The sequence below is a fragment of the Poromitra crassiceps genome, assembly GCF_964638095.1.
Source record: "Poromitra crassiceps genome assembly, chromosome: 17".
In the NCBI taxonomy this organism is placed as follows: Eukaryota; Metazoa; Chordata; class Actinopteri; order Beryciformes; family Melamphaidae; genus Poromitra; species Poromitra crassiceps.
In genome coordinates, this window is record NC_139635.1 from 3,116,413 (window position 1) to 3,138,542 (window position 22,130).

Genomic DNA, 22,130 nt, shown 5'->3' on the forward strand with positions numbered 1-22,130 from the left:
TCATGTAGAAAATGACTGTTCAATCAAATCTATGTTCAATTTATTTATTTACTGTATTTATATTGTTTATTCCTAAAACGACAGGGGAACGATTAGTCGGCTATGATGCACAGTGTCGACTAGTGGTTTTGATAGTCGACTAGTCTGGAAAACTCCTAGTGTGAAGTCGAGTGTATTTTCTGCATCAGGTTCAGGACTGAATGATGGCCAGTGGCACAGTGTTCATGTGAAAGCGTTGGAGAACTACGCCATGTTGACCATCGATGGAGACGAGGCCTCCACTGTCAGAACAGCCATCCCTATCCAGATCAGGACCGGAGGAATCTACTACTTTGGAGGTAAGGACTCACAAAGATGACTCACAAAGTTACCAAGTAACTTTCCATCCATCCATCCATCCATCTTCTACCGCTTATCCGGGATCGGGACCTAGACCTCGGTCTGCCCCCTGGTCTCCTCCCACCTGGACGTGCCTGGAACACCTCCCTAGGGAGGCGAGGTGGCCTCCTTACCAGATGCCCAAATCACCTCAACTGGCTCCTTTCTACGTGAAGCAGCAGCAGCTCTACTTCGAGTCCCTCATGGATTCATGTAAATCCACTGCCTATTTAACGCCTACAGTATTTAACTCAATCTGTAAATCTCATGTAAATTCAACGTAAATTCATATTTATTATCCACAGAACACTTCACCACTCATGTACATATTGTATATATTTACTCGATTTGATTTGATTCGATTTGATTGCACTTGCAACTTTGTGATTGTCTTTAGTTATCTTCCTACTTCTTATCTCTGTATATTGATGTGACCGCTACGCTGCATACAGCCACTACTACACTACTACAGCCACTACTACAGACAAATTCCTCGTATGTAACTTGCATACTGTGGCAATAAAAGTGATTCTGATTCTGGATGACTGAGCTTCTCACCTTGTTCCTAAGGGAGATGCCAGCCACCCTCCTGAGAAAACCCATTTCGGCCGCTTGTATCTGCGCTTTTGTTCTTTTGGTCATGACCATAGGTGATTTCCAATCCATATATATGTCTTGCTCGTTTCTCAGAGTGCAGTTTATTTATTGTATTTATTTATTCAACCTTTATTTATCCAGGTTAGCCTCATTAAGGTTAAGAATCTCATTTGTGTGTGTGTGGGGGGGATTTAGAAGATGCCCGTTTCTCTCCCCTGTGTCTCTCCAGGCTACTTCCAGCGATCTCCCCCCCTCCCCCCTGTGTCTCTCCAGGCTGCTTCCAGTGGTCTCACCCCTCACTTGTGTCTCCCCCTTCAGGCTACTTCCAGCGGTTTCCCTCCTCCCCTGTGTCTCTCTCGAGGCTACTTCCAGTGGTCTCACCCCCCTCCCCTGTGTCTGTCCAGGCTACTTCCAGCAGTCTCACCCCCTCACCTGTGTCTCCCATGCAGGCTACTTCCAGCGGTTTCACCCCCCCTCGATGCAGCGGAGCTTCCAGGGCTGCATGCAGATGATCCACATCGACGATCAGCTGGCCAACCTCCGCCTCGTGGAGCAAGGCATCATGGGAACCTTTGAAAACATCAGCCTGGACATGTGTGCCATTATAGACAGGTAGAACCACACACAGGGCTGGGTATCGTTCAAAATTGTTCGATACGATACGATACGATATGATACGATACGATACCGGTACCTTGACTTTGATGCCGGTTCCTGAACGATACTTTTTACTCTCTCTGTAATAACAAACATGTAATTTCAGTTGTAAAACAAGCGCAAACCTTTTAGACCATGGCACCACTCCCCCCCAACACCACCCATATCCCCTTAGCCACTAATCCTACCCACCCCTCGAATACCAACTCTCTAGCACCTTCCTATCCTAGAGCCGTATGATTTCCGGAATCATATGATTAGGCTTTATATAAGTCTATAGGTAAAATTAAAAATTCATTCAAAAAACACACACACACACACACACACACACACACACACAGGATTGCACATAAAACACACGCGGATCAGGGACCAATGTGAATGTGTGAACGGTTTCCCAGCACACTCTAAAAAGTAATGGTCATATGTGACCGTTTGGGATATTCACATGTGTTTGTGATTATTGACACACAGCCAAGCGAGAGGAGAGGGGAGGGGAGGAGGAACACAGGAGGAACACACAGATGCCAAAACAGTGTGCAGTGTGAATCAAATTAAGCATCAAAGCAAGCATGTAAACAACACGACTCCCGAGCATAACGCTAGTAGCAGTAACAATGCTAAGCATACATCAGCCAACACAATGGGAAAAAAAAACAGTTAGCTCCAACAACAACTTATCCAACTAGCTACAGATGGTTTTCATGGAATTGTGTGAAGCTGTGGTTTACCATGGCCTCTTGGCTTACTTTGAAACCTAGCGTATTTCCTGTCAGCCATTGTATTTGCAAACACTGCAACAGGTAGTAAGCTAGGGGCAATTTTAAGTTAAAAGCGTCTATTAATTACCTGAACATGCCTATGAAGTTGTCGATGCCTCTTCATCGTCCATGGAGGGTTCAAGATCTCCGGTGCTGGGCTGGCTGGATAGCTGTTGCTGCTAATTGCAGGGAGCGTTGTCTGTATCAAGTAAGGAAGAGCTTAACCACACTTTGACTCCGCACTGACTCTGACTGTGTTGACAAGCTGCAGTGGTGACGTAATCTCACGCACGTACGTATGCTGCATTTGAGGACAACTTGGAAAAAAATTAGATGAGATATCAGGTATCGAAATTTAGCGTTGAAATTTGGCACGTAAATCGATACTCAGTAGTCCACTTCACAATTCACTTTTGTGTTTTGCTGGTGATAGCATCCCCATTAAAAATGAAAAAACGTGTGAGTAGTTTTCTTTATTGTAGTTTAAATTTAATAAACTAGGCATCTCGCACACTCGATACCTAGGCTCGCCCGCTGCGTGGCCTCCCCCGCCTTGCAGCTCGCATACGCAGCTCGGCCTGTTGGCGCACGCAATGTCTCCCTCTCTCTCTCTCTCCCTCAGTCTCTCCCCATCTCTCTCTCTCCCTCAGTATCTCCCCCCTCTCTCTCTCTCTCTCTCTCTCCTTTCCCTCTCCCTCAGTCTCTCTCCTCCCTCAGTCTCTCTCTCTCATGTGTGTGTGTGTGTGTGTGTGTGTGTGTGTGTGTGTGTGTGTGTCACTGATGACATCACTGACACTGATGACATCATCACTGATGACATCATGTCACTATGATCATCCATCACTTATGACATCATCAGTGATTTATGACATCACTGATGACATCGGTAATTAGGGCATTCACCTAATTAAAAAATCCGGCTCCGTCAGGTCACCCGCACGGGTGCTCTTTACACCCCCTGAAAGTTTCAGCACGATCGCATAGCGATGGCATAGCTGTGGCTGGACAAAATTCTTGAAACAGAGTCCACATTGCCAAATTACCAGTCCCTTCAGGAAATTGCGATTTTGCGATCGTAATAATGAATGCAAATTCAACCAATCTCCTCAATATTTGGGGGGGGCCTGCAATTTTTCAAAATTCCTGCGATTTCTCTGCAAAAATGGCCAAACCGTGCTTCCTTGCAAGTTTTGCCAGTTCCCTGCAATTTTACCGCAAAAATCACGTCAAACTTCACAAATTCCACTGCAATTTTTGAGAAAAGTTTCCAATAAGTAGTAGTACTAGTACTAGTAGTTAGGGGGAAAATGTTACATCCTCCCCCTCAACTTGCATTTTTTGCCAGTTCCTGCAATTTTACAGAAAAAAAAATCACATAAGCTGCTGCAAAATCAGCATTTTTGATTGCAACAATAAAAAATAAAAATAAATCCTGCAGGAAGTAGAATATGGTCTGATGTGCTGCTGTGTATACAGTATGATGTATACTGAATGATGCATCTCACTCAGCCAAATGTAAGACGTCAAACGTTCCCCTTCATCCTAAGACCTGGATGTTAGCACTTCCTGGTTCCCTCGTCTCAAAGTCAATGTGATTTTAGTATGGAGATTTTGGTTAGATGCCTGAAATAAGGTCTATGGTTAACAAAAGTTGATGAAACAGTGAGCTTTGTGTTCAGCAAGATAATCCTCACAAATCAGGACCACTTTGATGACTTTTGAAGTTTACATGTGATTTTTTTAAATTGTGATTTTCAGAAAACTCTCTCTCCCCCTCCCCTCATTCACTCTCTCTTCCCCCTCTCTCTCTCCCCTCCTCTCTCTCTCCTCCCCTCTCTCCCTCTCTATGTGTGTGCTTGTGTGCGTGTGCATGCGTCTGTTTGTTTGTGTGGGTGTGTGTATCAGGTGTGTACCTAACTACTGTGAGCATGGTGGTAGTTGTTCTCAGACGTGGGATGCGTTTAGCTGCAACTGTAATGGCACCGGATACACTGGAGCTACCTGCCACACCTGTGAGTACACACATACATCACACACACACACACACACACACACACACGCGCGCGCACGCACGCACGGACACACGCACGCACACACACGCACACATACGCACACACACACACACACACACACACACACACACACACACACACACACACACACACTTGAATTCAATATTTGCTTCCACAAATTATATAAAATTTACGGGGAATCAAATATAACGGGTTAGACAGTTCACACACACACACACACACACACACACACACACACACACACACACACACACACACACACACACACACACACACACGTGTTGAGTTGTGTGTGTGTGTGTGTGTGTGTGTGTGTGTGTGTAGCGGTGTACCAGCAGTCATGTGAGGAGTATAAGAACCAGGGGAAAGGTTCTGGGAGCTACTGGATCGACCCGGACGGCAGCGGACCCATCTCCCCCTTCAGGGTCAACTGTGACATGACAGGTGAGGAGAACAGCTGCTTTGGTCATGGTTTGTATGTTCTTCCCATGTTTTGTCCTCCCACAGTAAGGTGGATTTGAGACTCAAAATTATTACTCTTTAAATTGATGATGAATGGACAGATATTTATCTGTGATAACACTTGTATTGAACTGGTGACCTTCAGGGGGTCTTCTAGCCTCACAATTCAACTACTCATTAGTTTCTCTCATATCATAGTCTCAGTCAACCCCCCGCGAATCCCACTGCGGGCTCCATTCTCAACGTTTTCATACATGTGTCACACATTTTTCAATATTCAATTCTGGCTCGAATACTATCGTGTCTAGGGGTTGACTGGCATTATGATCTGATAACGTGATGAACAGAAATAATGAGTCAGGCTGTTTATCGATTGAGCAGCAGGTCAACTCACCCAGCATTAGCTCTAACTGACGTAGCCTCCAGGAGCATTCTGACACTGGGCCATTCCCCGTCGGTTGAATGCGTGAGGAATCCAAGATAATCCTCACACGGTCAAAGGGTCCCATAAACACGGGACAGGACAAAACTGACAAAACAATGCAAAACGAGACATAAACTACTAGCATAAGCTATCAACCTGTGGTGCGGCCGTGGCCGCCGCCATCTTATGCGTACCAGACTGACCCTCAGACGCCATTTTATGGAAGCCCATGCTATGGCAGCCCCGTATGGACAAAGGGCGCAATATGGACAAAAAGGCAATATAGAGGGCACCTCTATAGCCTTCTAAATAAGCAGACCAGATCAAAAGATAAACAGTCACAACAAATAGACATAAATATTTATCATATCTACATGAGAAGGGGGACGACTGTAACACATGTAGCAATCACAATAAAACTTGCCTTAAACCCAAGGTTGTTGTCCGTCGGGTCGAGCTATTCGTGTTCTTAATCTTGAATATTGCGTAGTTTCAGAGTCTTTTCCATTGAAAATGGCTGTTGTTGTTCTTCCGATTCCCAGCAGGGAAACAACGCCCTCTCTGCTGTGGCTACAGGTGGATACATGTAATTACACATCCGGAAGAACAGAAATTATAGGCTCTGACACAATCTGGGAATCCATCAATTTTGGACAAGCTCGTTTCAATACCTGAATAACCGGAACTCAACACTCGGGCTCTCGGCCGCACCCCTTTATGCTAATTTTACTGAACTCTATCTCTGCTTCTTCCTGTGTTTACAGTCTGATGAGCTAACAGACGAGCTGTTTGACAGTGTTGTTTCGCAAGTTACTAGGAGCGCTATTATCGAAAATCTGTCTTGAGAGATTAGCTCTGGCATTGCAGAAATGGCTCGGTATTGAAAACTACACAATATTTAAGAACACGAATAGCCCAGTTCAGACCTTTAAACCTTGGGTTTAAAGGTCGTTGCACACCGGGGGCGTTTTTTTCATGTGATTCATTCGCTCGTCCATATTTTTCGAGCCTATTATCAGTCAATGCAACCGTGCATACCAACGGCAAAGTTTTGCTGAGCGAAATTGCGGTGTTTATTTTTTCGAACCAAGATTGATATTTCAGAAATTGTACACATCTGTTGCTATGATTGACAGGTGGGTCAATATTCACCTCGCAATTCTGTGCTGGATATTCGCCTCACTCTTGGTGTGTAATGGCCTTAAGGCAAATACTTTACCAACAACGAAGTTTCACTGAGCGATATTACGGCATTTATTTTTTTAGCCCAAGGTCGATTTTTCAGAAATTCGTTTCCGACATGTACACATCTATTGGTGTGAATAGTCAGGCGGGTCATTTCACCATTTTCACAAATTTACCCTACCATTGCAACACAAAATTGCCGCCATGAAAAGGGCCTATCCTGCCTCCCACCCAGTGCATGATGGGATAGGCTCCAGTCCTCTGCCATTCTGAATAGGAATAAGCAAGTAGAGAAAATTAATGAATGAACGAATTATCTAAGGGTAAAAAGGCAACAGTAAACATCCCCCACCAGCAATATCATCCAACTACAGTGCCGGAGCACCACCGTGTACGTTCTCACGCCCTTTAAGTGTACACGTACAGATTCGGAAGTGTACGCGTACAGATCCGATGTACTTTCCTTCAAAAATAAAAGCAGTTAGTGCGAGCGATTCAGGCGAGCACTGCAGCGACCAAACACTGATGTTAGCTATAGCTAGATAGCAAAGTCTGCATTACCAAGCACGCAAGCTAACGTTTGATACCTGTGCCGACAGCCCACAGTGCCCACATTTTGAAAATGCCGCAGTGAGATGCATCATTCACACACTTTTAAAGGTCCATTTTGTAGACAACAGGATTTCCCTTGTCTCTGTGATTATGAAGGACTTGTGCGTGCTATATAAACATCATGGAAGTCTCAAAACACATGGTCCCCACTGCTCCCCAGATAAAGCCACACCAGCCATGTAAGGAAAAAGTGTCTCCAAACGAGCCATTTTGTGACATCACAAAGTAACACTAATTTAATTAGGCTACTTACAGTGACGCCCCACCAACTGAATGTGTAAGACCTAAGCTTATTGTCTGTAGCAGAGCTGTGTAGACCTAAGCTTATTGTCTGTAGCAGAGCTGTGTAGACCTAAGCTTATTGTCTGTAGCAGAGCTGTGTAGAATGGAAACATTTACAGAAAACAATCAACTGGACCAAAGATGGATCTATCCCAACAGATCATCTTATCAGAGCTCCGCCCCCTCAAAATAGTACATAGACAGAGAGTGGATAGAGAAGTCCAACAGAGGCTGGATTTAAAAAAAAATCTACAGAATTCATAACCTTGTTTTAAAGACCCATGAGACATGTTTTAAACTGCTACAAATAAACTGCTACAAATAGCATGATATGGGACCTTTCATTAAAGAATGATCATCAGTGTCTGTGATATGGCATGTAACAGATGGTTGGCTCACAGAATAACATGCCAACAGCATTTGTGATGAAGCTAATGGCTCCCAGGACTGAAGCGGTAGAGCTAATGAGGATCTGGGGTTGAGTCCGGGCCTTTTGAGGATAGCGGGACAACGGCCCGTTTGAGGGCAGGGGGAACAGCACCAGTCCATAGGGAATAGTTGATAGAAACTGATGATGAGAAACTGGGTTGGGATAACTTCATACTCAGATGATAAGAAAGCTGTTTAAGATTGTTAATTTTATTGGCTATTTTCTATTAGTATTAGGGGACATTCACACCAAAAGCGTTTTTGGAGCTGCCAGCACCTTTTTGCAATTCATTCTCTATGTAAGGACGCGCTAATCATGCTCCTCTTTCAAGGAACGCACCTGGCGTTTAAATGCTGGTGGCGTCTCGTTTTTTTGGCGGAGCACTCTGGGCGTTTTAAAGCTGAAAAAGTTTAACATTTGGAGGAAAAGCGCGCTGCTCGTCTTTTTACTCCTCCTACCTTTTCTCCTCCCAGAGAGATCCTCAACCTCCGCTGCTGCCAGAATTGGCAATCATCTGGCTTTCATGTTGACAGTGAACATCAAACAGACAAAACCAGCTGGCTTCCTCCTTGTGGTCGTTGTATTCTGATCTGTATTGCACGCGACTGCAGGGGGAAACAAAACAAAGAGCAAAAAAAACGCTCCATGCGGTGTTTTGTGCACAATGGAAGCGCTCTCAACATGATTTCCATAGCGTTCTGACTGAAAAAAGCGCTTTGGGTGTGAACGCCGCTTTAGTCCTGTATTAATGTCCTTGTTCGTTTTTATCATTTTTAGTCAAATATACGAGTATTTTCGTCTCATCTTAGTCAAAGGAAACTAACTATTGGGTCTTTCGAATTTCGAATTTCCAAACTGATTGGAAAGATCTATTTATCTGTTATTATGGAATGGTATTAAGGTTTGAACGTGGAATACATACTTCTGATTGGATTTGTTGACAAAAATGTCAATAGATTTCCTCATAGTTTTTATCATCAGAACTTTATTTTTATTGAGTTAACGTCTAGTTTTCATCAGTGAAAATAGGTAGTCGATAGACATTTTTTGTCATGTATATATACATATAGGATATGATGATATATCATCAATGACAAAAACATCCAATGAGCTGTGTGTATTGTAATGTGCCATATTGGTAGGAAATGCTTGACATCATGGGAATACAGTACTATGAATAGGGCCCTTTTCACAACAACTGTTTTGAGGTGGTAAAAGCAGGAAGTAAAGCAAGTGTAACTGATAACATTAATGATGGCCCTGGCACTGGAACACCTAAACGGAATGGAACTATAATTAATGGTATTGATTACACCTGCTTTACTTCCTGATTTTACCACCTCAAAATGCTGTGAAATGGGTCCATTAATGGTTCATGTAAAGCCGGCACGATTGGCTGTGTCTGCGGGTGGGAAGCTGGATTGAGGGTACGAGCACCTCTGGTCGGTCGAGGCGCCTGGTCGGCTGAGGGTGGAGCAGCGACCAGGGCAGCAGGGGGAAATTTGCCAAGTACAATTGGGGAGAAAAAGGGGGGGGATCTGAAATCTGGGCTCGCAGCGGCCGAGCTAGTGAGCCCGCACACCTCAACTTAAGTAAGTTAAGGTAAAAGAGTCACAAAATGGGGCTTTAACCAGTACGACCAGTAGCTACTGCAGTGGTAGCTACCAGGAAACGTATATGAAAGAGAACTCAGCGGCCCTATTGTTTTTCTCTGTTTATGATCATCTCCCTGCGTGCGTGTGTGCGTGCGTGCGTGTGTGTGTGTGTGTGCGTGCGTGCATGTGTGTGTGTCTGCGTGCGCGCTCGTGTGTGTGTGTGGGGGGGGTTTGAACCTGCTGACTCTATGTTTTGTTGAAACCTTGTCTCTTCTAGGAGACAAGGTTTGGACCACAGTGAAGAACAACCTGTCTCCTCAGACGTCCGTCAACAGCGCAGACCAGGAGGGCAAGGCAGTGTTACAACTCAACTACAACATGACAGCTGAACAGGTACGTAGCCTACTCGTACGTAGGGGTGGCTGTGGCTCAGGAGCGCGTCGTCCACTAACCAGAAGGTCGGTGGTTCGATCCCCGGCTCCTCTAGTCCGCATGTCGAAGTGTCCTTGGGCAAGACACTGAACCCCAAATTGCTCCCGATGGCTGTGCCAGCACCCTGCGTGGCAGCTGGCCGTCTTCGGTGTGTGAATGGGTGAATGTAGGCACATTGTAAAGTGCTTTGGATAAAAGCGCTATATAAATGCAGATATACATGTAAATGCAGTCCATTTACCATTTACCATTTACCATACTCAATAACATGTCTGCTACTTTCATCTCAAATATTTAGTCGACTCTTTTTGTTTCAAGTTTTGGCCCACTGATGATGTCATCATTGCGACATCACTGACGATGTCACCAGTGATGTCATAAGAGTGATGATGCCAACAGTGATGTCATAAGAGCAAGATCATCTTACTGATGATGTCATAGGCACTGAGGCAAACTTAAGGGGCATACACACACCCGCGCGCATGTAAACTTAAGGGCAATAACATTTTGTTAGCAACACACACACGCGTGCTAATAGAGCAGGCAAGGCCACACAGCAGCCGAGCTGCGGGCGAGGCTCCGCAGCAGCCGAGGTGCGTATGCCAGCTTCAGAGCCAGCTTGGCGAGCTGCAGGGCGGGTGAGGCTGCTAAAAGGGAAAGGATAACTGAAGGAAAGGTGAATGACAGCATGTTGAAAGTCACAGTAGTTTTATTTAAAGAGTTCATTTGCAGTTAATTTTGTATTTTTCATCATTTTATATTCTATATTGATTGTATTTGTTTTTGTACGTTTTTATTATAAATCATAATTAAAACATTCTCACCTGTCTGTGTGTGTGTGTGTGTGTGTGTGTGTGTGTGTGTGTGTGTGTGTGTGTGTGTGTGTGTGTGTGTGTGTTTGTGTGCTAGGTGCTGTCCATCACCAGCAGTGCAGAGTATTGTGAGCAGCATGTTGCCTATGCCTGCCGCATGTCTCGACTGCTCAACACTCCAGGTAATGTCCAGAGGGGGAAAGTAACAATTAAAGTACAAGTCTCTTACTCTAGTTTCAAATGTTCTACTATATAATATCTATCTATCTATCTATCTATCTATCTATCTATCTATCTATCTATCTATCTATCTATCTATCTATCTATCTATCTATCTATCTTATCTATCTATCTCTCTGTCTGTCTGTCTGTCTGTCTGTCTGTCTGTCTGTCTGTCTGTCTGTCTGTCCACACACACACACACACACACACACACACACACACACACACACACACACACACACACACACACACACACATAATATATATATATATATATATATATATATATATATATATATATATATATATATATATATATATATATACATACATACATACACACCAGTGGCGGCTGGTGAGATTGGTAACAGGGGAGGTAGCTTTGGGCGTTTTTTTTTTCTCTTTTGCCCAAAACGCCCAAATTTCATTTTAAATTAGCATTAGGATTAGACTGTTGTGATGTCATTATTCAGTTTTAACCATCAATAATTGTTCCTTTTCTCATTATTTCATTTCTCAGAGTAAATACTGTATATTTATTTTGAGATTTTTGTCAATTATTTGTGCTGTTATGGTTATAATTAGCCTAGTTACTCACTTCTACACTATCTTAGATTGTGTTACTTATGGATGGCATGGAATTATAGTGAAAATAGATTATCCCCCCTTTTTGCTGGGGACCCCACTTTGAAAACCACTGGCTTAGGCTAGAACTGTTGCAAGAAGGTTTCAGGATTTATCTCTATGCATTAGGCTGTGATTACTATTTATATAAATCTATTTATTCACATAGATTCATGATATATTATGGTATACAGCCTACCTGTGACATCAATGTTTTGATTAATCTGCGCCAGTACCGAAAATGTAGCCTATTACTGCATGACTGATCCTATGATGTCTCACACTCAGGTGTGCTTTCACAAGACAGGTGTTGTCCATTCAATCAGCCCACCTGTCTTTATAATGGCTGTCTTGCACTGTTTGTATGATACTTGACAAAGTCTATGGCCGAAACTGTTGTCAAATAGCGTTAAATTACACTTTATTGCATCTGGAACGAGAGTGTGTCTTCCCCTGCACAGTGCTGCACTATCAACATACTCGTTTAGTTACATTCCAATTCATCAACTTTGGAGCGTTATTTACCCCCCCTTCCCGACATCCTAGGTTGACATGCTTCGTCCCAATCGATTCCTTATTTCTTCTACTTTCATATCGTCGCTGTCGGGCCAGGACCTCGAATGTCACTTTTTTCACTTTTTTATTTTTTGTCATGAATCAATGCCATTGGTCACCCTTCACGTCTCTGTGTGGTTTTTAACAAATACAACCAATGGAAAAGCATTAAAACGAGCTTGTGAGTAAATCTCGTAACGCCATTCGCCCTCAATCTGTCAGTCAAACCTCGAAATTCCCCCCCTACCTCCGTGTGTACCCCCCCACGCAGGACAATAAACCCGGAAAAGACACACGGCAGACGCGCTGTGTATTTCTCATATCGTTTTGCCTAATCCTGGCTTCCTCTGACGTTAATATATCAATCAAATGTTTTCCAGTTATTCCTAGGCTGCAAACTTGTTTTAACATGCAAATCGGAGTGCTTCCTGATGAGAATAAAGTAACGTTAACGTTACGTTATGTCAGACTATTTCTCAGCCCATGCCAAAGCCCCCATTCGGCCATGAGAGGCGAGGGGCAATGCTGTTGCTCCTGCGCGCGCCCCCGCGGCCTGGAGCTTGGGGGCTCGTGCATGAGGATGCGGCTGCCTCCCGCTTGACTGGCCATGAGAAAGCGCTTCCAAGTCGGACTGATAATATAAACAACATCATTTGAGCTTATCCAGGTAAGATATTAATAAAGTAATGACACATTCAGCAGGAAACTAACTATAATTAAGACATGTGCCAACTTTGACGACATTTGGTTCAGTAGTTGAACTCATTCACCGCCAAAGACGTCTTTGACGTGTTATCAGAAATAGCCATCCACGCCAAAGACGTGTTTGACGTGTTTTTGTTTTTATTACTGCAGGGCGTAGTTCAAACACTTCCTCAGCCTGTGACATAGTATCAGGTCCCTAGCATCTAAGACAACACGTGAACAAACACATACCGCAGCTGTTGTTTTGAAATTGAGCAAGAGGAAAAGCAGAAAACGGATAAACGCTTCCTTGTGCACTATGTGCAGACAGGAGAAACGCCATTGAAACGCCCCTCGCGCGCTGCAGGAGCTGGTCGCTTTCCTGTGTGCCAGCCGGAGAAAACGGGAGAAAGTACTGTAATCCAGAGATGCGTTTGATCATCGGAGAAATGAGGAAATGATCGATCAGAGGGGCGGTGAGGACGTGTTGAATAGCCGAGGGGAAAACTGGAACGATCAAATAGCAGGGAGGATACTAGGACAGGGAGACATGGACGAGGACGGAGGCAGAAGCGGCAGTCACAGCAGCCCGCTGTCTGTTCTCAAGAGCTATTCAGTTGGTTCATGAAATCGCTGGGCTGCGTGCCCTCCAGTGTTGCTCCTGGCCAATCCCGGCGCCACAGGGCGTGGTTATTGCTTATCCTATGTGGGGTTAGAAATCACGCAACGAAGGGGGATCGTGTGTGTGTGTGTGTGTGTGTGTGTGTGTGTGTGTGTGTGTGTGTGTGTCTGTCTGTCGGTGTGTCTGTCTGTCTGTCTGTCTGTCTGTCTGTGTGTCTGTCTGTCTGCACACTCACTCACACTGCTGTATTGTTGAATGTAAAAAAAAAGCACTTCATGTGTATATATATATATATATATATATATTATTTTTTTCATTTGTGTCATAACGAATAGTATTTACATGTCTGATGTCAATACAGTTCAAAATAAAATAATTGAGAGCGAGTTCTGCTTGAGAATGTGTATTTTACAGAAATTGCATTTTCTCCTGTTTGTCATCTCAGAGAGACCTTTTGGGTGAAAACAGGGTGTATATAAATGGATATAAGTAGAGTACAGAACATGCTAAAAGCTCACTTTTTTTTCCCTGGTGAACCCAGAGACGTACATCTTCATTTTGAGGTATTGCAAATCACTCTGGTGCTAATAGATAATTTACTGTGGGTCTTGAAAGATGACCAACAATTATGAAAATCTTTGGCCTGTGCTAAATATTGGCAGTCCTAAACTGGCCATGAATGAGTTAAGAACAAACAGGTTTTTTTTACTTCCTGAAAAGTTTCTGTTTTGGAAATTCGAGGTCCTGGAACGACAGCGGCGATATGATATAAAGATCACCACTCAAGCTTTAAAATTGAGCTCGCTGTCAGCCATCGATTTACAGGCCAAATTCAGTTAAAAAATGTGTGAATTTAAGGTTGCGGGTTTTATTATAAAAAATTACAGGATGAAACTTCAATACGACAAAAATAGCGCTGCTCGGTGAACCATTTCCACGCCGAATTTAATAGAAGGCTCGGATAACTTGAAATCAATTGACTTACTTGAATATCCATGCTGTCTGTAGTGGAACCACTGCAGTCGAGACGTTGCAAATATTCCAGTTTTCTGACATTGACCCAGTATCGCGCACCGCAAGGCTCCCGCAACTCGAAACTCGTTTTGGGTGTAATCCAATGCAACGACTGTCTGGCTTGTGAACACTTACTGATTGATAAAAAGTAAATAAAAATAAGGGGTAAATATAATATGCTGCTACTGTCTCAGTAAAAGTCGTAAATCCTTACTGTCAGGTCATCACAGGCAGTGGATTTCACTTCCTACTTTGATTCAGCGTGAGAGACCAGGCAGTGGACAATACAATGTCAATCAATGTCAGCAATCTATCCAACCTACAACCAATTAGATTTCACCTGGTTTCACCGGGCTAAGGGTGTGATCCCTTCCAGCTCAATCTGATTGGTTGGAAAACACATCACTCTCACGTGTTCTCTGTGAATTACAAGTGTTTTTCAACCAATCATATTTTTCATTAGATAAATTACCAAATAAATAAACGCCCACAGGGCGAATGTTTTTTTATCTGCCTACCCCACGCTGGGACCAGGGCCAGAGTGACTCTCTGCATGGAGCTCTCCTTTCCATCAGTTCAGGTCACTGTTGTTGAAGCATTTTAAGCATATAAGAATATAATGAATGAAAAAATGAGCGTCTGCACATAAGAAAAAACACATTTGATTGATATTTTATTATTAAAAAAAAATGAAAAATGAAAAATATAAAAAATAAAATAAAAAATTATAATATTTTTTTTTATATAAAATCCCCAATCTAATAGAGGAGGACCATCCTCCTATGCCTCACTGGAAAAACCTCCTCTGATACACACACACACACACACACACACACACACACACACACACACACACACACACACACACACAGACACAGACATCCTACGCATTACAAGTGTATTGTCATCACAATCCTATTTAAAGGAAGGCTTTGCTGATTTTCAACCCGCTTTGTATCATTATAATCTCCGTAATATAAAGCAGATGGACAGTGCTTACCTTCTGTATCTGTTTTCTGCATCGAGTAATCCACACTGCCTGCAGAAACTCCGCCCCCGCCAGCTGGTATGGGTGATTAACGCTTGTTAAGGCTCTCAATGCGATTCCCTGTGGATGTGCGCTGCGCATACAGAGACAATAAAAATAAACAATAACAGCTGCCCTCTAAGCTGCCCTCAATCACATCTTTTCTCACACGGAAGAGCTGGAATGAACTGCTGAGCTCTCGATGTAGGAAAACATCTGCCCATCTGCATCATTACTGACATTGTAATGATTCTGTGTAAAGCGGGTTGAAAATCGGCAAAGGCTCCCTTTAAAATGGTCACATACAGTAGTTCTATGCAATTGAGAATGATGCCTTTTCATCCAGACAGGTGAAAGATTAATTTTCAGTTCCCTAATAACTTTTGCTCTAAGGTCATCTTTCTCCATTGATTTGAATCCAGATTATTTTATAGTGGAATTCCACCACAACAGACTCTTAGGTTTGCTATAGAGACATGCATTGTAATGTAATGTATCAGAGACATGCCACATGTTAGGTGAGGACTAAACTCAGTAGCCAGGTAAACCATCCTGATCATGTGACCTCACATTGTGTTTGGTTCTGTGGATCAGTCTGTCCTCCAGCCCACCCCACAGCAATTTCCACAAATTACAAAGTCCACGGGCCAATCAGGGACCTGCCTCGTAGTTGACAACCGTTCCAATTGAGTAGGCTATACTAAAATTGGAACGATACACGACCGCCCGCATATCAAACAGCTGCAGTCTGCATAACGTTCGTCGGGGGAATAGTATAGGCTATAAATGTACATGACTACTTAACGTTAGTAGTTTTTGTAAGGGAATGCACAGAGCTGATTTCGAGAGGGAATATCCTCAGACCAACTCGCCACAGACAGCTATAGCCCTCTGAAGCTTATTATTATATCCGTTAATTTTACCTACTAATGTCAACATCGTTTGAGCATAAAGCCTAACCGCACGGAGCATTCCTCCTGGCGTCCCTGCAGTCATGATTGTATAGGCTACTTTTTTTACTTTCACTCGTGCACTTTCTTGATACATGAGGTGATTTCCCCTGTAATTTTTTTATGAATGAGCTGACCATTCGCACCTTTTCCGGCTCACTGCTACGACGCTTTCAAATGGAGGCGGGTTGCCAGGTAACCCGGCGCTGTTACTACCTACCATGGCGGGACAAAAGGCGTAAAACAATTATCCACCAAAGCGGACTTTCACATCGGAGGCGCGAATCCTATTTTCCGTGCATTTTTCGGCTTTCAAGGCCGGTGTGAAAGAGCCTACTGCGTTATACCTCCAGTCCATCCAGTCAATCCCCTCCCCTCCCGTTTCAGAAAACTCCCGACAGCATGACCCGCCCTATTCTGCCTTTGATTGGCTTACTAACCTAAACTAACCAATCATCACTCCTCATACCTAAACCTAACCCAATCAAAGGAAGAGTTGGGCGGTTCTAGCAGTGCAAGGAACCAACAAAGAAGGATAAGACGTGTCTGTCATATGGAAGTGCTTGCTTATATCACTATTGCACTTGACAGCTGTCTCCTCCTGTTTTATTCCAGAATCTCCGTGCTGCTTTTTCCTCTTGAAAGCTTACGGCTCGTGCACATCTACAATGGCAAAATCGCTTTTCCGCCTCGTCGCAGCATTTTGTGGGCGTGGAAACCAGCTTCCAGCTTGGAGCTGTAGCCTGTAGAAACGTTTTCAGGTCGAGGTACACAGGAGGGTGGGGGGATGAAATGTGTAGGAAGAGCTGTCATAGCTTTAACGAAAGGTCCCGCCCTAGTCCCGCCCCGCGAGTGTGAAGCCGCTCGGAGACAAGCTGCCTCTAGTCTGCGACAGCGAAACGCTGGGCGGTTCCAGCGGCAGGGGGCGCGAGGTTGAAATGGACCAATCAGATGTGGAAATAGAGCAAGACAGCCTATCAAGATGCAGCGTCAAAGAGGCTTTCACAGGAGGCATGCCACCGAGCGTTTCATGGTGTGCACGAGCCGTAAGCCTCGCTAGTCGCTACTCGTGTGTGTGGAGCCTATTTTTTTTATTCGAGAGTAAACGACAGCGTCTGTCCTTATGTAATCGTAAATCTGGTTCCGCGAGCCAGTACCAACGGTAACCCCCCCCCCCCCCCGAGATGGCGTCAACAGTTTCCACCAATTAAAAGTACTTGCCACGGCTATGCTCGCACATCGATCTTATTACAGATGCGGACGTGCAACGTTAGTTTGTGGAATGCAGGGAGGCTCATACTTGCACTTTGTTTAAAAAGAAGAAGAGTTTGCCTGCTCCCTCCAAATGTCAATAAGTGCACAATTTGACATGTTTACCTGTTACCTGCTGCTGCTGTGATGTTAAAATAAAAGTTGAATTGAGGAATTTTGGGGGGGAGGTTGGGGGAGAGAAACAACGTTAACAATTAACCGATTAACTGATTGTTAAGGTGCGCAACTAACGGTTAAGGAAAATGCATGAAATTCCCATCCCTATTATCTAGCTCAGTAGTACTCAAATGGGGGTCCGGGGACCCCCAGGGGTCCGTGGCACTTTGCCAGGGGGTCCGCGAAAAGTTGTCAGCAAAATAAAAACAAAAACTTTTTGTTGTTGCTGCAAAAGCTTCATAGTTCAACAAAAATATGTTATGCTTTAGATCTAAAATGGTTCATGGATTACATTCTAATCTAACAAACCTATCAATTTAAAAGTCAAGCATGTTATCGTGGAAACAAGTAAGCTTAGCCCAAAATCACAAATCAGAATGAGGGGGTCCCCGGTATATTTTTATGCCTCCGCCGGCGATAGGATCTGGGTTGTCCGTCCGTACATATCTCCGTCCGTCCGTCCATCGTTCGTTAACGCGATATCTGAGGAACGTTTTGACTCAATTTCATAAAATTTGCCTCAAACATCGACTTAGACTCAAGGATGATCTGATTAGATTTTGGTGGTCAAAGGTCAAGGTCACTGTGACCTCTCGAAGAAAGAAGTAGGGCGTGCTTGAAGGAGGTCAGGTGCAGGACAAAAGGCAAATAAACTTAGAAAATGAATAGAGTCCGCACACTGAAATTTGTCAGCTCCCAGGTTGAATGAGTCATTTGACATTAGGGCATTCCTATAGCTGTCCGTTTTTTGCTTCCTTATATGTATATTTCTGTGTATGTAAGTATATCACCTTTATAGTCTTAAAGTACGGTCTTATCAACATACTCAGTTGGTACAGTTAATCTGGGACCTTTCTCCCTCTTATTGACCCCTTTTCTTAAATTAATTTTAACTTTATTAAGATAATTTTTGCTACCTTTTGTTCTCCTCTACACACTGTCGATTCTCTTTTGGTGTCTCTGATCTCAGTGTCGGTAATCCTGACCATGGTCTAGAGACTGTGGGCCTCTTTTTTCTCTATGTAATTCTACCTAGTGCTTGTTGGTGGTTATACTGTGTTGTCATGACTATTAGTGTTTTGCACACCTCATGGCTAATGAGAAACCTCCTTGAGGCCAGCATCTAGAATACTGGTCTCATTTTACAACTATTAAAGATGTTGTTGGTTTTCTATGTGACCCAACACACTACCTACACTGCTTACACTGAATAGATTTATATAATGTTTTATTTTCTTTGGGTTTGCATTTATATAATGTCATTTGTTAGTAGTGAAGGTGTATACACTCTGTACTTTTACTTACATGCAAATGTATACCGGCATCTATGTATTATTCTCTATGAACATTGATTGACACAAATGTTTTCACCTGTCTAGTTGTCTCTCCACCAATCGTTGTTGAGTCCCGGTATGTATAAGAGTGCTCCCCCTACTTCCTCCTCCATTTCTGATGAAGACCGTTGGGTCGAAACGTTAAAATAAACTGACCTGGGAGCTGACAAATTTCAGTGTGCGGACTCTATTTATTTTCACTGTGACCTCTCGAACGCTATTTTCAAGCTTGTTAACGCGATATCTCAGGAATGCCTTGACGGAATTTCATCAAATTTGTCTCAAACATCGACTTGGACTCAAGGATGATCTGACTAGATTTTGGTGGTCAAAGGTCAAGGTCACTGTGACCTCTCGAACGCCATTTTCAAGCTTGTTAACGCGATATCTCAGGAATGCCTTGACGGAATTTCATCAAATTTGCCTCAAAATCGACTTGGACTCAAGCATAAACTGATTAGATTTTGGTGGTCAAAGGTCAAAGTTCAAGGTCACTGTGACCTCACACACCCAATTTCCAAGCTCTAACACATCTCAGGAGCGCCTTGACGGAATTTCTTCCAATTTGGCTCAAATGGCGATTTGGACTCAAGAATGAACTAATGGCGGAGGCATAAATCCGCGTGCGGTCGTTCTAGTCTACCTTGTAAGGGGTCCTTGGCTGAAAAACATTTGAGAACCTCTGCTCTAGCTAACACCAAGGTTCCAAGAGTCCAGAGCCAACCAGAATGCTGCTGGTCTGAAAGCACTAATTTTCAGCTGACTGAACTGATAGAAGTGATGGTTGTTGGTTTGATTCCCAGACGGCGCCCCGTACACCTGGTGGGTAGGAAGAGCCAATGAGAAGCATTCTTACTGGGGAGGCTCAGGCCCAGGCATCCAGAAGTGTTCCTGTGGCATCGAACGCAACTGTACCAACCCCAAACACTACTGCAACTGTGATGCCGACCAGAGACAGTGGTGAGTACACCTCTTCTCAACATAGCAGCATCCCGCTTTTAGCTGTTGTGTAATCCACAAGTGTTTTCTAAAAATTGTAATTTTTTAAAATCACATTTACGCTTAAAAAGTCATAAAAGTGGTCCTCATTTGTGAAGATTATCTTGCTGAACATGAAGTTTACTGTTTCATAAACTTTTGTTAATCTCAGACCTTATTTCAGGCATTTAACCCAAATTCCCATACACAAATCCCATTAACTTTGAGACGAGGGAACCATCTGGGTCTCAGACAGGTTTTAGGACTCATTCCTGCAGTACTCTATTGTTGCCCCTGCTGAGGACCTCCAACATGGCCGCCATAGGGCGTGCTGAGGACCTCCAACATGGCCGCCACAGGGCATGCTGAGGACCTCCAACATGGCCACCATAGGGCGTGCTGAGGACCTCCAACATGGCCGCCACAGGGCGTGCTGAGGACCTCCAACATGGCCGCCATAGGGCATGAAACATCAGCTGAAAGTCCTCTGTCTTCTTTGTTGTGTTAGCTGACCCTCTCCCTGTGTGTGTGTGTGTGTGTGTGTGTGTGTGTGTGTGTGTGTGTGTGTGTGTGTGTGTGTGTGTGTGTGTGTGTGTGTGTGTGTGTGTGTGTGTGTGTGTGTGTAGGAGGGAGGATGCAGGCCTGTTGGTGTATAAGGACCACCTGCCCGTCAGTCAGGTGGTGGTTGGAGACAGGGTTCGAGCCGGATCTGAAGCCAAACTCACTGTGGGCCCGCTCAGATGCCAGGGGGACCGTGAGTTGTTGCCATTGATAGTATAATAGATCTGGATCAAGCGAGCTGATTGGGATTTGATATCAGAAAATGAGGCCTGAATCTCCCGCTTCCTGCTCATCGTTGATTGGTTGAATCGATTAATTCTACACGGAAGTACGGGGAGAGGGGGCGGCTGCCCCTAGCGGCTGCCAGGGGAGTTTCCGAATTTGACCTGTCTCTCTTATCGCCGTAATGCATTATGGGTAGTCTGCTACTTTGGCTAATGCTAGCGGCTAACGTTACTTACTTTACATTGCAGTAAAACGCCACTGAATGACCAAATTGATTGAACTTTTAACCATTTTGAGTAACACTGTTTCCATACGGACCCCCAGCGTTGTTTAGTTGTTTATAACGTGACTATATTTATAACGTTTATAACGTACTCCGGTTTCTGGGCTGAATCCAATGGTCTGAATACAGAGAAGGCTTAAGGCTTTATCTAACGGTATAGATAACGTTAAATGGTCCGCCATGTTATGAACGTTAGATGTATGGTATCTATATAATTACGTGTGTCTACTAACATTAAAATATCATAAAGTAACGCTATTTTCTGATAATTTGCTTAACTATTACTTGCTATCTGATGCCTTGCGGCACATTGCTGCCTCTACCGGTCGGAAGTATTACTGTTCTTATTATCCGATGTTTGTCGTCAATTTTCCTCGAAATGGTGCTATAATTTAGAAAACGGAGCGCGTTAGAGCATGAAAAAGACTTGAAATTGTTTTTTCAGACCATAAACTAATTTGGAAAGTGTTTATTTAAGACATAGACCGAGAGAGAAGTTGGCTCGTTTCCCATACAGTTGAATGCATGTTCCTGGGGAGTGCTACACAAACTGCGCCCCCCACTGGCCATTTGAAAGAATGCAAATTCCGCATAGGCATCAAAAAGAGGGAGGCTGAATTGGGCACTGGTTGTTGCACACACACACACACACACACACACACACACACACAAACACACGCACAGAGAAATAAGAGGACTTGGGCGTTCGGGTAGTGCAGTGGTAGATTCCCTGCTACCAACACGAGGGTCACAGGTTTGAGCCCCTGTGTTACCTCCAGCTTGGGTGGGCATCCATACAGGCACAATTGGATGTCTCTGTGGGTGAGAAGCCGGTGGGGTGGTTGCTGCAATAGGGCCTTCTGTGCTTGGTCGGGGTGCCGGTTCGGGGGGGAGGGTAACTGGGGGGAATGGCGGTCCTGCCAGTGAAACTCCTCGCTCATGTATCGGAGGAAGCTTGTCTAC

At 44.0% G+C, this 22,130-nt stretch overlaps 1 protein-coding gene across 1 annotated transcript in view; it reads left to right on the forward strand.

Annotated features, from left to right (window-relative positions):
- Positions 1–22,130, forward strand: part of LOC310792006 (contactin-associated protein-like 2) — a gene marked incomplete at its 5' end in the record, with an annotated part of 132,637 nt that overhangs the window by 68,439 nt on the left and 42,068 nt on the right. The window contains 8 exons of the mRNA XM_083653688.1: positions 189–338; positions 1,425–1,587; positions 4,299–4,405; positions 4,751–4,870; positions 9,694–9,809; positions 10,758–10,842; positions 19,924–20,080; positions 20,725–20,852. Of these exons, the coding sequence (XP_083509814.1) occupies positions 189–338; positions 1,425–1,587; positions 4,299–4,405; positions 4,751–4,870; positions 9,694–9,809; positions 10,758–10,842; positions 19,924–20,080; positions 20,725–20,852 (1,026 nt within the window). The remainder of the gene's footprint in view (positions 1–188; positions 339–1,424; positions 1,588–4,298; positions 4,406–4,750; positions 4,871–9,693; positions 9,810–10,757; positions 10,843–19,923; positions 20,081–20,724; positions 20,853–22,130) is intronic.